The 12,548-nt window shown below is 44.7% G+C and overlaps 6 protein-coding genes across 6 annotated transcripts; 4 read left to right on the plus strand and 2 right to left on the minus strand.

The window, feature by feature from the left end:
- Positions 1-319: 319 nt before the first annotated feature.
- On the plus strand, positions 320-2,210 carry TREMEDRAFT_37624 (uncharacterized protein). The gene is made up of 7 exons (XM_007002413.1): positions 320-542; positions 754-841; positions 944-1,027; positions 1,081-1,154; positions 1,360-1,488; positions 1,658-1,907; positions 2,107-2,210. The coding sequence occupies exons 1-7, from the start codon at positions 380-382 to the stop codon at positions 2,192-2,194; spliced, it is 876 nt and encodes a 291-aa protein (XP_007002475.1). The 5' UTR covers positions 320-379; the 3' UTR covers positions 2,195-2,210.
- A 395-nt stretch (positions 2,211-2,605) lies between these two features.
- Positions 2,606-4,313, plus strand: TREMEDRAFT_60120 (uncharacterized protein; the record flags this gene model as incomplete). Its single annotated transcript, XM_007002654.1, has 6 exons — positions 2,606-2,661; positions 2,845-2,932; positions 3,157-3,234; positions 3,308-3,363; positions 3,506-3,596; positions 3,783-4,313. The coding sequence occupies 6 exons, from the start codon at positions 2,606-2,608 to the stop codon at positions 4,311-4,313; spliced, it is 900 nt and encodes a 299-aa protein (XP_007002716.1).
- Positions 4,314-5,242: 929 nt separating this feature from the next.
- On the minus strand, positions 5,243-5,530 carry TREMEDRAFT_24146 (uncharacterized protein; the record flags this gene model as incomplete). Its single annotated transcript, XM_007002209.1, has 1 exon — positions 5,243-5,530. A coding segment is annotated over one exon (288 nt), but the record flags the coding sequence as incomplete, so codon positions are not given.
- Positions 5,531-6,595: 1,065 nt separating this feature from the next.
- Positions 6,596-8,900, plus strand: TREMEDRAFT_73216 (uncharacterized protein; the record flags this gene model as incomplete). The annotated part of the gene is made up of 5 exons (XM_007003031.1): positions 6,596-6,921; positions 7,126-7,249; positions 7,391-7,500; positions 7,656-7,728; positions 7,776-8,900. 5 exons carry the CDS (start codon positions 6,596-6,598, stop codon positions 8,898-8,900), a joined length of 1,758 nt encoding a protein of 585 aa, XP_007003093.1.
- A 173-nt stretch (positions 8,901-9,073) lies between these two features.
- TREMEDRAFT_37627 (uncharacterized protein) lies at positions 9,074-11,399 on the minus strand. Its single transcript, XM_007002414.1, has 12 exons — positions 11,264-11,399; positions 11,182-11,206; positions 11,063-11,138; positions 10,959-11,012; positions 10,812-10,902; positions 10,689-10,761; positions 10,554-10,641; positions 10,340-10,482; positions 10,167-10,274; positions 10,008-10,048; positions 9,746-9,954; positions 9,074-9,560 (listed from the first exon to the last, which is right to left on the minus strand). The coding sequence occupies exons 1-12, from the start codon at positions 11,320-11,322 to the stop codon at positions 9,205-9,207; spliced, it is 1,323 nt and encodes a 440-aa protein (XP_007002476.1). The 5' UTR covers positions 11,323-11,399; the 3' UTR covers positions 9,074-9,204.
- Positions 11,400-11,878: 479 nt separating this feature from the next.
- TREMEDRAFT_60124 (uncharacterized protein) lies at positions 11,879-12,548 on the plus strand (the record flags this gene model as incomplete). Its single annotated transcript, XM_007002655.1, has 2 exons — positions 11,879-12,309; positions 12,404-12,548. The coding sequence occupies 2 exons, from the start codon at positions 11,879-11,881 to the stop codon at positions 12,546-12,548; spliced, it is 576 nt and encodes a 191-aa protein (XP_007002717.1).

Raw genomic sequence — 12,548 nt, forward strand, 5'->3', positions numbered from 1 at the left:
TGTGAGACGAGTTCTAGTCAGCCATAATACGTTCGTGTTCTGAAGTCTCGGTTAAAGAGAATGAAGATGAATGAATGGAATCGTGCTGTCCATGAAATGTCCACCAGCGATTAGAGTACCTTCAAGAAGCTAAGGACCGTCAATAACCCCTAGGAAGTTTGACTTCTTTCCATTTGAACAAGAAAAACCGGCTTTATCCGATACGAAAAAGTCAGATCCTTCGATCCTTCACTTCGGTTCACCACTACTACTACTTTGATTTCCTCTACTTTTACCGCTTAGCTACTAGGTACTACCTACTTCACTTTTACAATCAGCAACGACGTCTCTCCCGTTTGGTAGCTTAGCTTACAGAATCTCTACACTTCATCACAACAACATGGCCCCACTTCGAATAGGATGGCATAGAGAACATTTCCTTTCTCCTCTTTTACAATTCGCAGCTGAAGATAATGGCGAAACTTGTCAGTTGGTCGAATGTCCAGGTGGGACAGGAGAGATGCAAGTGAAATTGAAAGAAGGAGAGATTGATCTTTGCATAGGTGGGTTTGGATCTTCTCACTTCTTTCTATTCATTCTCACAACGCTTCAATTATTCATACCTCGATCGATATACTTACGGCAACTGACGTGGAGTTGAGAGTTATCTCATGATATCATCATTTGTACCTCACAATTCTATCATTCCTTTTCACTGTTTGAAGGTGGTCTGACTCTTTTGAGATTAGGAGGGTTCGTATCGTTGACAACCAGCTTTAACAGACGCTTTGATAGCTGGGATTGCCAATGGTCAACAAGCTTATAAACTCGTAGGGAGGTACATTGCCTCTCCCTTAAGATGGTAAACCTCTCCCCTCACCCTTCCCCTTCCCCTTCCACCAACTCCCTCTCCCTATCCTCTGGGGCAGCTGTAGGGGATGTAACGAGAAGTGCTAAGAGATAGGGCGATAGTGACCGGTACGAAAAGTCCATACAACTCCATCGACGATCTGAAAGGTACAACATTTGGTATATCGCGTCAGGGAAGGTAAATTAACTCTTACTGATTCGAGTCACCTGCCGTGGCTAAGAGATGAATAGTGGATCACAAGTTATGGTTTCGGTTTTATCTTTACAGCAAGGATGGAAGGAGACGGAACAACCTAAATATTCCAGTGAGTCATTTATTGCACCTTCTTGTCTACATTTCTCCTTCACACTTAGCAATCTTTGCATCCGACTCTCATCTGTAGCAAAAGTTTATTGTACTCTTCTCGCATTTCCGCGCAGAGATAGATCAGGTATTTTCGTTTCATTCACTAAATGCTTGAAAATTAGGGGAGCATCTGCCGGAAGGAGTTTAGCTGATATTTTTCACAGTCAACGGTCACTTCAAGCCCCTGCGAGATTCTGTAAACTCTGGCGAAACTTCGGCGTTTCTTTGGGAATGGTTCACCACTAAACCATATGTCGATTCGGGTGAAGTTAGGTTTATCGGTTCTGTATACAGTGAGATTTCCTTTTTTCTTCCTCTGAGCTTTTGCATACACAATTCTCTCCTCTCATCTTCCACTTTATTGTTCCATTCATCACTTTTGGCGTCGGTAGATAAAATGCTATCAACGAGAAGATGTAGTGAAAGGATACAATAAACATAGAAGACGACTGACCGACTCAGCTCCTTGGCCTTGTTGGCACATAGCCGCTTCGACCGCCGCACCCGCTTCATCCGTCAAATCTTTCCTTTCCGCCCTCGAATCTTATGTGACACATTTCAACTCGGCAGAGGCGAGGAAGAATGAAGATGTGGATTTCGTGAGCGACTACTTTGGACATAAGAAGGAAGATGTGGCCGAATGGCTTTCCAGTGTGAGATGGGAAGAAGGGTTGACCGTGGTGAAGGAGAAGGTGGTGTTGGAGACGTTAGAGTGAGTGAAAAATCTACTACACCCTCCACCCAATCCCCAAAGATGATTGCACCAAACCTTTCTATCACGCCCACATTCACTCTCACCGATATTTTAATTCACCTTGATATCCTGGTCCAAGTGTGGCGGTTTTGCCCATGATCCGACTGGCAATTCATGAGCAATAGCAGGAACGTCGGTTCATCTGCTGACTTGTTAGTGTACTGGAGAAAGCAGGAGTAGTGAAGCAGACCACTCCTTGGGCTGTTGACGATTTTGTCAACTCAGACGTAGCCACGATAGAGTAAATGCATCCAATTTCCCAAATTCATCATCATCCAGCTGGCAGCCTGCAGTATACATGCAGTAACTTGAACGGGGACAGCGGCGATCGCCGCATACCACGTGGTTTGTCAACAGGCACGGCATCAAAAATTCCCCGCCAGCCCTTGTTCCCTCAAAGTCTATTGTTCTCCCTCTCCTTATTGTCCACCCAGCTACCCCTATAAACGACCTTATGGCGTACTGCCGTAGAGTACTGGCCTCGTGTGAGACAGACAATAGAATAAAGAATCTCAGTCATGCTATTGTCCGAATCTTCTCTGGTGAGAAGAGAGAAAAGTATATATCTGCTCAATGAGTTCTCACATTCCATCAAACCTCTTTTCAACTGACGACTTGAATATCTGATTTTTGAACTTCTTCATACGCTGCTCATCATGCCTTACATATTTCAAAGACAGGATGACCCGCTATCGGTGTGTGCTCAGACTTGGTGAGTTTTCCACTTGTTCGATCATCCGGTGTCGAGGGGTATGGAAAGAGATGTCATCTCGACGGGTGTGGTCGGATTCCATGAGAGAGGAATGTGGTGTAGAGTGATTGAGTAATGCTGAAAGAACGTGAAGATTCGAAGGGGAGGTAGAGAATGATAAAAGGGGAAAAGCTGACTGGATAGTATGGCAACGGGTGAATTAGGAACATGCACAAGTGTAACGGATTATGCTTGTATTTGTACCAGTGATACCTATATCAGTTCTGTAGCTGTGAGTTATCGATAACCTTCCTTCCTGACTCTCGACATCCCCGTCTTCCCAGCCCTTACTACAGTACCCACAGTCCTATCTCACGTCTTGACATGGATAGCACGATCACTACCGTCTTTCCTGGCGATCTCTGACCGTCGGTTGTGAGACAAAGTAGTAAAGAGAAAGTTGGCATCCCCTTCGTAAAGTCCCAAAGCGTGATCAAAGACATATGCTCATATCAGACATGTTGGGCTTCAAATTGTACTGCCGCAGAAGCCACAGCAGCCGAAGCGTACTCTCAAACTGCTTGTTCCTTTTATGTGAGTTTCTTTATTAATTCATCACTGAGTGTTCTATACGGAAGATGTATTTGGAATAAAGCTGACTTGGTAGTTAGGAGGTAACTCGACCACAGCTGGCAACAGTACCAGTACGAACAACGGGACAGCGTGAGTTTCAGCCTTTTACCTGACTTATGACACTTTCGACGTATGCTCTCCACTCCGCAAGTCTCGTCGAAATGGCTTTCACCTCGGATCTTCCCAACTGTATATTAGGAATTGACTTGTGAACAACTTTACTGAGTACCAGCACTTCCGCTTCTGCTTCCGTCTCCGCCTCTCCAATGAGTACCGAAGCTCCTTATGTTATCCCTCATTCCTTCGTTGTTCTACAGGGTGTGGTGAGTTATAATCTTTTATCCTAATTTGACTGGCCATCCCTGTGACGACGAGATGAATCGTGATTCACCTCACCCACAATCTCCTTCCTTCCACGCTTTCTTTTGTATAGATTTCCAACCGCTTCGGAGATAGTGAACCATAGTACCGATGACAACGTATAAAGGCAACATACTGATCACCCCCAGATGAGTTCAATCTGCGCCGCCATACTTCTCCTTGCCATCCTCATGGGAGCCCTCTCCGTCCGAAGTAAAATCCAACGTGAAAACGCTACTCAAAACCGTTCATGGACCGGAGTAGGTGGTTCAACCTTCGGTACAAACGCCGATTCTAAACATAAACCTTCATTCGGTTTCCGTTCGGGTCAAACTGGTTCTTCAGCATTCACAAATTCTCGTAATGCCACTTCCACATTCGCATCAGATGTCGGTATTCAGTCATCTACTTTTGGAGGTCAATCTCAAGGTCAAACCGTATCATTCGGGGCTGTAGGACCACATGGGACTGGTGGAAGGGAAAGTACTGGAAAAGGTTTCACAAATCGATTAACTTTAGGTGATATGGGTACTCAAGAAGAAGAATGGGAAATGGAAGTGAAAGAAGATAAAAGTGTAGAGGTTGAATCACCTACGAGAGGAGAAAGTGAGATAGAGTTAGAAGAAGGAAGTACCGTTCATCTTAATAGATTGGATAGGTTTGGTGGACATGCTCTTTGAATGAGATCTGGTATATATATCTACGTATTGTGTTTTTGGTTCAGTAATACTTCTCTATTGTGTTTACAGTATACGTTTAAAATCATATTTAAAGTCACCCGTCACTTCGTTTGACGACATCTTGAATAAAGAGGAATTTTAGTGATGTTTGATTTTGGGCATTGGGATATTTGGGAACTGTATAGATATATGCTATGCTATGTTATGCATCGAGTGGTCTATTCCAATTGACCATAATAATTTCGTTCGTCCATTCTCTTGTCATCTTTCAATGGATCCCACCTCAAGCCGAGTCTCGAAAGTTCTAGTGGTTGTGGTATAGTTACGTCGACGACGGAACAGAAAGATCAGTTGAAGGAGGAGACAAGCGTAATTGTTCTGCTGCTTGTGAAATGGCTTCTTCACGTCGATCCCTCGTTTTACTGATAGAACGTTGTACGTTTCCCTATTGATCAGTCTTCTATTCTTTTATATCTTCAGACCATTCTCTCCGATTTCGATACGTCTTGAAGCTCTTCCGTCTGAGAATTTCCCACCAGACGATACCATTCCACACTGAGACATTCCAATGTAGACCACCGCTTACTAGTCACTCTTTTCTCACGCCACGAATTACATATATTCCAAGGTCTGAGCCACTATCAAGCACACCCCACCTTCTCCCAGACTCCCCGATCGAAGAGGGAAAGGGTATGGCGGGGGTGGGGGGGATAAAAGATGATTAAAGAATCGTAACAGAATTGACTCACAACATTATCCGAACTATTCCTCCATTTCGTCCTCTTATGCATCTTGAAAGTAACTTTCTCTCTATATCTATCCGAATCACTTTTGAAAACATTCTCATCCAACCACTTCTCTCTCCCTTTTGCCCATTTATCACCCACACCAGCAGATTCACCTTGAGCATAAAGTTCTTCTATATCATCAGGATAATGAAAAGGTTCCAACAAACCAACTATTGCACGTTTATAATTCTTCTTACTACCACCTCCTTTTACTATTTTTCCAGGCCATATCCTAGTCACTGGAGCAGAATATAAATCCGTACGTATAAAAGTTACTGGGAGATTATATACTGCCATGAGATAAGAACGAAGATCTGTTTTTGTCATTGAAGGTGGAATACGAAAAGTCGCAATGAATGGATCGTATGGTTCTCCTGAAGGAGTATGATTTCTCATCATTCTAATTTGAATGTTTGGTAGATAAATACGATGAGCTTCAAGTGTATCTATTGATTCTTTTTCTTCTATTTCCTCTTCTCCTTCATCTTCTTCATCTATGTTCGATTGATGTTCATCTTCTGTTTTCCATTCAGAAGATTCTTCTTCTTCAACTTCTGACATTGAACTTTTTGTATCTATCTCTTCCTCTTCTAACTCATTGATACCTTCTGAATCGAACGTTGCGTTCACTTCTGATGGGCTATCGGTCGATTGTGTTGAAGAATCAGGTTTGAAAACACTTCCTTGTAATTGAAGAAATTTGTTGATTGAGGGAAATTCCGTGTTCGCCTTCTTTGTCTTTCTTCCAATTTCGGGAAACTCATCTTCTTCTTCATCTTTCCCTTCGAATAACCCTTTCCAATACTCCCCTTTGATCTCTTTAACACCTCTTATTCTACTACGCCAGGCGATCTGACCTTTTAGAAACGCCCTCCTAGCACTGGTTTCATCCCCTTTGAATTGTCCCTTCATCCTTCGGTTCTGAAATTCCAACTCGAGTTTGTAAGGCAGTGTCTTGGGTGTTTTACCAAGAACAAAAGTATTTGAATCAGGTGGAAGAAGGACGTCAGGGTCGGATAGAGGAGAAGGGGTTGTTGAGGGATGTGGAGGACGGAGAGTTCGTCGTCTTCTGACCGCTAAAGGTAATGTGGAGTGGGAGGACAGAGTTGAAGGTGATATAGAAGGTGTCGAGAGGGTACGACGTAAGATGAGGGACATGATGAAGTAGCCTCAGTTTTAAGTATGTAAATGATGGTTTGGTCAAGGAATTTCAAGAAATCAAGGAAATTTGGGATTTGGGTGGTGAGTGTAAAGATGAAAACTTTAAATGATCCCCAACTTTAGACGCGACTTCTTTCCCTTCCCTAACTTAGCAAAACATCCACCATACAATTCAACTATTCTCCAACATACATAGCACAACTCTCCTACGCAACAAGATTGCAATACTCTGCTCATACTGCTACACTGCTCGTGAATACATTAGAATCTTTTTGCAAATTAAAAACGACCTCTCAACACAGAACGACGAGGAAACGGTGAACGAGGGAGACAATGTCAAACATGCAATTCCTCGACAATCGTCTATCTTCCTTCTCAGCTATCGTCAAACCCAAATCCCGTGTCAAACCAGCTTTTCCCCATTCCCCAGACACTCACCCAAACCTCACCCCTCTATTGTTAGCAGAAGCGGGGTTCTATCATACTCCAGGTTCATCACCAGCTTCTCTCGATACCGTCCGATGTTTCTTGTGCGCTTGTGAATTGGGTGGATGGGAAAAAGCAGATGATGCTTTTGAAGAACATGTAAAAAGACAAGGATGCGCCTGGGCGGATATAGTTTGTCAGGGAAAGCTGGATACTGCTAGAGGGAGAGAAAGGTAAGTGTCATTCCCCCTTTTGTTTACCTTGATGGAATCTTGGGGTCCAGTCATCATCTGTGAATGGAAGTTATGCAGGGGGAAACATGTACGAACTTGATGCCTTGTAACGACTGTTTATCGCTACTGTGATAAGAGAGAGGCGGGGTGTCTTCAGCTGGGGAAGTCGAAACGGATCATATGTAGCAATCTGCTAACGTTCAGGGATGATTATTCCACCCCACAAGATCTCCCTTCAAGTGCAGAAAGTGCAAAAGTCAGACAAAAAACATATGAAAAAGGATGGCCTCATAAACAAAGAGCAGGATGGATACCAACACCGAAGAATGTCAGTACATTGTTGATCCATCCTTACATAACCGCCGTCGTCCTCATTCTTTGAACACACGTTCATCCTCCCTTTTCCTATCATCCTTCAGTCGTCGACCAATATGTACCTGTAAAGTGATGATTCGATATTGACGACCAGCTATCGAAAGCAGGATTTGTGTTCTACCCCAGTTCAGATGCCCAGGATTGTTGTCTCTGTCCTCTGTGTGACTTAGCTATAGACGGATGGGAAGCTTCAGATGATCCGATGTCAGTGTCGCCTTTATTCATCCCCATCATAACCTCATAAACCCCTGACCCTCCAGACCTCGACGATGTCATTGCTCTCCATCACCAATACGTATGCACGTATCACACCAATCGTCAAATTTTTCGTGTATCTAAGAGGAACGCTGACACGCCAGGGAAGTGCATCAACGTAAAAGCTCAGAATGTAGATTCTTCACCGCTGTTCTTCATGAACAGCCTGATCTTCCCGTCAGTATTCCTACCCAATTGTGTGTCCTCAAACTGACTCGAATCAGATAACAAACGACCAACCACAGTCCCAATCCCAGTCCCAATCTCAAATCAAACCTTCCTCTCAACCCCAAACAAGATCTGTATCTCAACCTCGATCCCAACCACTATCCCAGACTTCCCGTAGGACTCGCGCCCCAACAATTTCTGAACCTCCCGAAAGTCAATCAGTCATAGATGAAGACACTCAATCTGATGCACCGAAAAAGGGACGTAAACCTCGAGCGACAAGTACAAAACCTCGACCTGCACGAGGACGTAAAAAAGTTGAAGAGCAGATTGAAGAAGTTGTCGAAGAAGAAGCTATTGCTGCAGTAACCCAACTGAGTCAGAATGTCGAACCAACTAATCCAAAATCCAAAAAGGGTAAACAGCCCAAAGTACGTAATACGGGAATATCAAATGATACGGAAAGTGTTGAAGATGGACAAGAGAACCAAATTAAGAGTAAATCTAACAGGAAGAAGAAACCTGTTGTAGAGGTTGAGATTAGACGAAATTCTAAAGAAAAACCTCAATCTTCAAATCCGATCCACGAAATGGAAGAACAGGACGAAGAAAACACAGAGGAAACGGAAAGAAAGAAGGTAGAAAATATACCTATCAAATCTAATAAATCAACTTCCAATCGAACTACCTCTCAATCAAAACCTTTATCCCAATTAGATAGGTTTATCAATATCCCACCTGCTTCTCCGATGGATAGACCGGTCAAAACTCTCAAACGTTTATCTACTTCGAGATCAACATCATCACCCGATAAGAGCTTATCTAGGGGTATTCCTCGTGAAGCTTTGGATAAGTCATCACTTCAAGGTGCTATAGAAGCTAGGGAAGTAGTGGAGAAAATAGCTTCTTCACCTATACCCATCGGACGGATACAAGATGGTTCAAGTGGACAACAAGAGATTGAATCAGAGAAGAATGATCAGGAATCTGGGAGGGAAGTGATTACAGAAATCAAGTTGGACGCTGTTTTGACAGAAGAAGAAAAATCAATGACGGTTGAACAACTCGTTCGAGCGGAGATGAATAGAAGGTATAAGGTTATGGAACGTGAAGGATCAGATATGATATCAGCATGGGAAACCAGGACGAGTATAGCTCGAAAGAGGATAGAAAGTTTATGATTTTCTCTCTCATCTTGTTCACTCTTGGCAATATGATAAATAACTTTCACTCTTATCCCTCTTTGCTTTCTTGTAACATCTCAAACATGATGTCTACTCTATTGGTTACTTTCAGAGGTGTGTCACAGGGATGATTATTTAGACAAAGGGATAATCTTCAACTATCGTATCATGGTGTTTTATCTCATGCATCAATTGTTTGTCCATCATGCAGGGTATGTATATATATACAACCCTAAATCGTCCCTTCTCTACTCCAAGAACGCCCAAATGGACTACTCAACTATGCCTTCTTACAATCTTGTCATCCACCACCAGGCGTATCCTGATACGCAGGATGTCTCCCATCTCTACTCCCCCTGACTAACAGACTTCTCGGTTGTCGATTGACAGGAGCTGGACTGCTCCCATTTCTAGCCGTTCTCTCACCATCATCAGACTCGTCTTCTTCTGGTAAATCACTCAACGCCATGGCGTTGTCTTCTTCGAAAGCGGAGAAAAGGGTGGAATTTTGAGCTCGATAGAGGGAAGATCTTCGTCCATGTCCGGCGGAAAGTATAGTACCGTCAGGTGCGTAAGAAGAAGGAACGGGATTATAATTCCATGCTGATGGACCGTTTGAATCGAGGGATGGTCGACCTGACATGGACATTCGGGGGTCTGAAGATCAGCTTTGTCTTGATTCATTGTAGCGTGCTCTCTGTTTCTCCCTCGTTGTCCTCCTTCACAGATGGACCATAGAGTAAGACAACTTGGAGACTGATCATGCGGTATAATGTCGACATATCGGGACTGAGAGTCTGTGACGCTTTGAGGCAAACCGGAGTGATGAAGCATAAACCCACTCATCAAGCCGGTCTCTAATGAATCATGCACATGTGGTTTTTCCGGTTCTCTAGAAATATTGAGGAGATAAACACCCATGAAAATGACCAGAAATCCGCATATGAGAGAAATGGTGTTGACCCCACCGGGGGTGTTGAAACCTTGGAACAGAATGGCAGATGCTATAATGGTGGCTGTGGTAAAGAAAACGTAGTAGATGGGATTGACGCTGTCTGTCAGGAGAATTTTTCGAGGTGTAGCATCGTATGACTCATGACTTACACATTGGTGGAGAAGGTGTCGAGAGCTCGGTTGAAGAAGTTCTGGTCGTCAGCAGGGCTCACGCTGAACATACATTAGGCAGACGCATATCAACACAAGAAATGGAAGAAGGCGATTAGGAGGGAAATCAAAAAATTGAAGAACGAAGAATCAACTAACCATTTGTATCAAAATGCAACCCAGAGTAACGATGCCGAAAACGTAGGTACTGATATGAGTGAGCTGGTTGTTGCCAGCGAATGTGAGCTTGAGAGCAACTCCGAAGCCCTGATGATTAACTAGATTACCCAATTACGTACTAACAAAACCGGAGAGGATATAAAAGGACTCACCTTGATGGCCATAACTGAAACACTGCCTGACAAAGAGCAGATAGAAATGTACACCATGGGATTCTTGTTACCATATACAGGAACAACGCGATATATCATATAAACACAGAATACGACCACAAAGATGATATAAATCAAAAAGGCTGAATGGTCAGCTGCGTCATAGAGAGCTCGTACTGGAAGCTGTGGAAGACCAGAGGACGAGGGGCCTCACCTGGTCTTGCGGCATAATCCAATATTTCATCCACTGTGGTAACTTCTTTGTCAGACGGCGCATGGAGAACGATGATAACGGTTCCAATCTGATTTAAATCATTGGATCTCACCACATCTCAAGATAAAAACTCACCACACAGCTGGCACAGCCACAAACCCCTAATCTCCCGAGCTTTTCATCCAACAGGAAAGATGCCAGAATAGCGCTGACATGTAAGCTGCGTCATTTCTACTACTAAATAGCCAAGCTGCTCACCCTATGATGACACTCATAGCTCCCAAAGGTGTGACAAGGATGGCAGGGGCAAATGTATAGGCCGCAAAGTTTGCCAGTTCCCCCACCACCACTGAAACTCAGCTTGACCACCAACATATCACGAAGATGAGAGGAATGACGACATACTGGTGATCATCCCAGCCCACCAAATAGGATTTTGTAGATATGCCAAGTCATCGGCTATGTCATGAGCTTGACATTCCCTCCTGGAGAAGACGAAGATAACTGACAAGCATTCCGAGTGGCATTCTGTCTTTGGTGAGAGTGAGGATAGTCATTTCCCCTGCTCGCAGCATCGTTCAATCCCTCTCGATCAGCTCGATTCAGTCAAGATTTACAATGGGCCAACCTTTTTGGTTATGATGAAACTCGAGCTTGAAAGTCAGCAAAGGAAACATCCGTTGTACTGCGGGTAGGAGATTGAAACGCACCCTATGAGAAAAGTGCCCCCTAAAGCCAACCCCAGGCCGATATACTTCTCCTCTATCATTTCTCCACTGAGCTCTAAGCGGAGAAAGTCGGGCTATCTGAGGCGATGCGTGAGAAGCGGAGAGAGGGGACGGAGGGGAGTAGAGTACTGTTAGACGGAGAAGGAGGGGCAAGGGGGAGAAGGGTGTTGCGTCGATCGCGTCTTGGTTGAAAAAGGGTTGGATGTGGCACCTCGTCGAATGTGGCGAATGCACAAAACAACGCACGGACCCTACCTTTGTACCGCGCCGTCTTCTCCCCCATCCCCTCGCTAGCATCGCCCTCTTGCCCGAGTCTCTCCTACACTATGCGTTACTCTGCCTCTATCACCGCTCCCCGTATCCTTCCTGTCTCCCGGAGACAACCCCTCTTTGGACATCCTCGACCCCAAACGGGCACCGCGCACGGATCCCCCCACCAACAAGCTCTTGCTTTCCCACCTTCTTTTCAACTATGCGGTCGCGAGGCAGTGCGTGGTGCGGAGTCCTCTCCTATTGGTTTAGTGTGAGGGGATACTCGACTCCCTCCTAAATAGGATGGGCAGTCCTGGAAGATGGATTCAACACTCCACTACCATCATGTCACACCAAACAGCAAGATCGTTGAAGTCATCCACCTTGTCTGAACGTGTCCGTGCACCTTTTTCCCTCTCGCTGGACGTTCAAAGAGCCAACTCAGAGGCGGCAGGTCCTAGTACCCTTACGCCTCGTACGGCAAGGACCATGGTCAATGGGATGATAGCCTTGGATCTCCAGAGGGGTCACAAACCCGAACCTTCTTATTTCTCCGATGATGTCTGTCACCATCAAACTCACAGCTCATCCAGGGTAACTGCAGACCAGTCTTTAGCAACTAGTTCTGTATCATCTTCACCACAAAGCACCCCAATAATCCAGACAGGGTTGTTTTCTCGCGTCACTTATAGTCCTACAGCGCCAACCTTTCTGGCAAGGGAGGGCATCTTCAAGTTTGGCACAGATAAGACTGCCTCCGGGAGTGATTCTACCAAGTGAGCTTGTCCCCGGCTTCCACTATGTGCCCTCATTGCTCCAAATAGACAGGTTTCTGGGTGGACGTCATGCAGGTGCTGAGCTAAGTAACAGGAAGAACAATCGCAAAACCTCAATATTCGGGGGAATACTTCTTGACCCCACCAGTAACTACAATAGTACAGACAGGGAGGGCTATAGAACCTCTAGCCGTCCGGAAGTGATTGACACTACTTCTGGCATGTTTGCCAGTGAATGA

Source organism: Tremella mesenterica (assembly GCF_000271645.1).
Source record: "Tremella mesenterica DSM 1558 unplaced genomic scaffold TREMEscaffold_2, whole genome shotgun sequence".
Classification (NCBI taxonomy): Eukaryota; Fungi; Basidiomycota; class Tremellomycetes; order Tremellales; family Tremellaceae; genus Tremella; species Tremella mesenterica.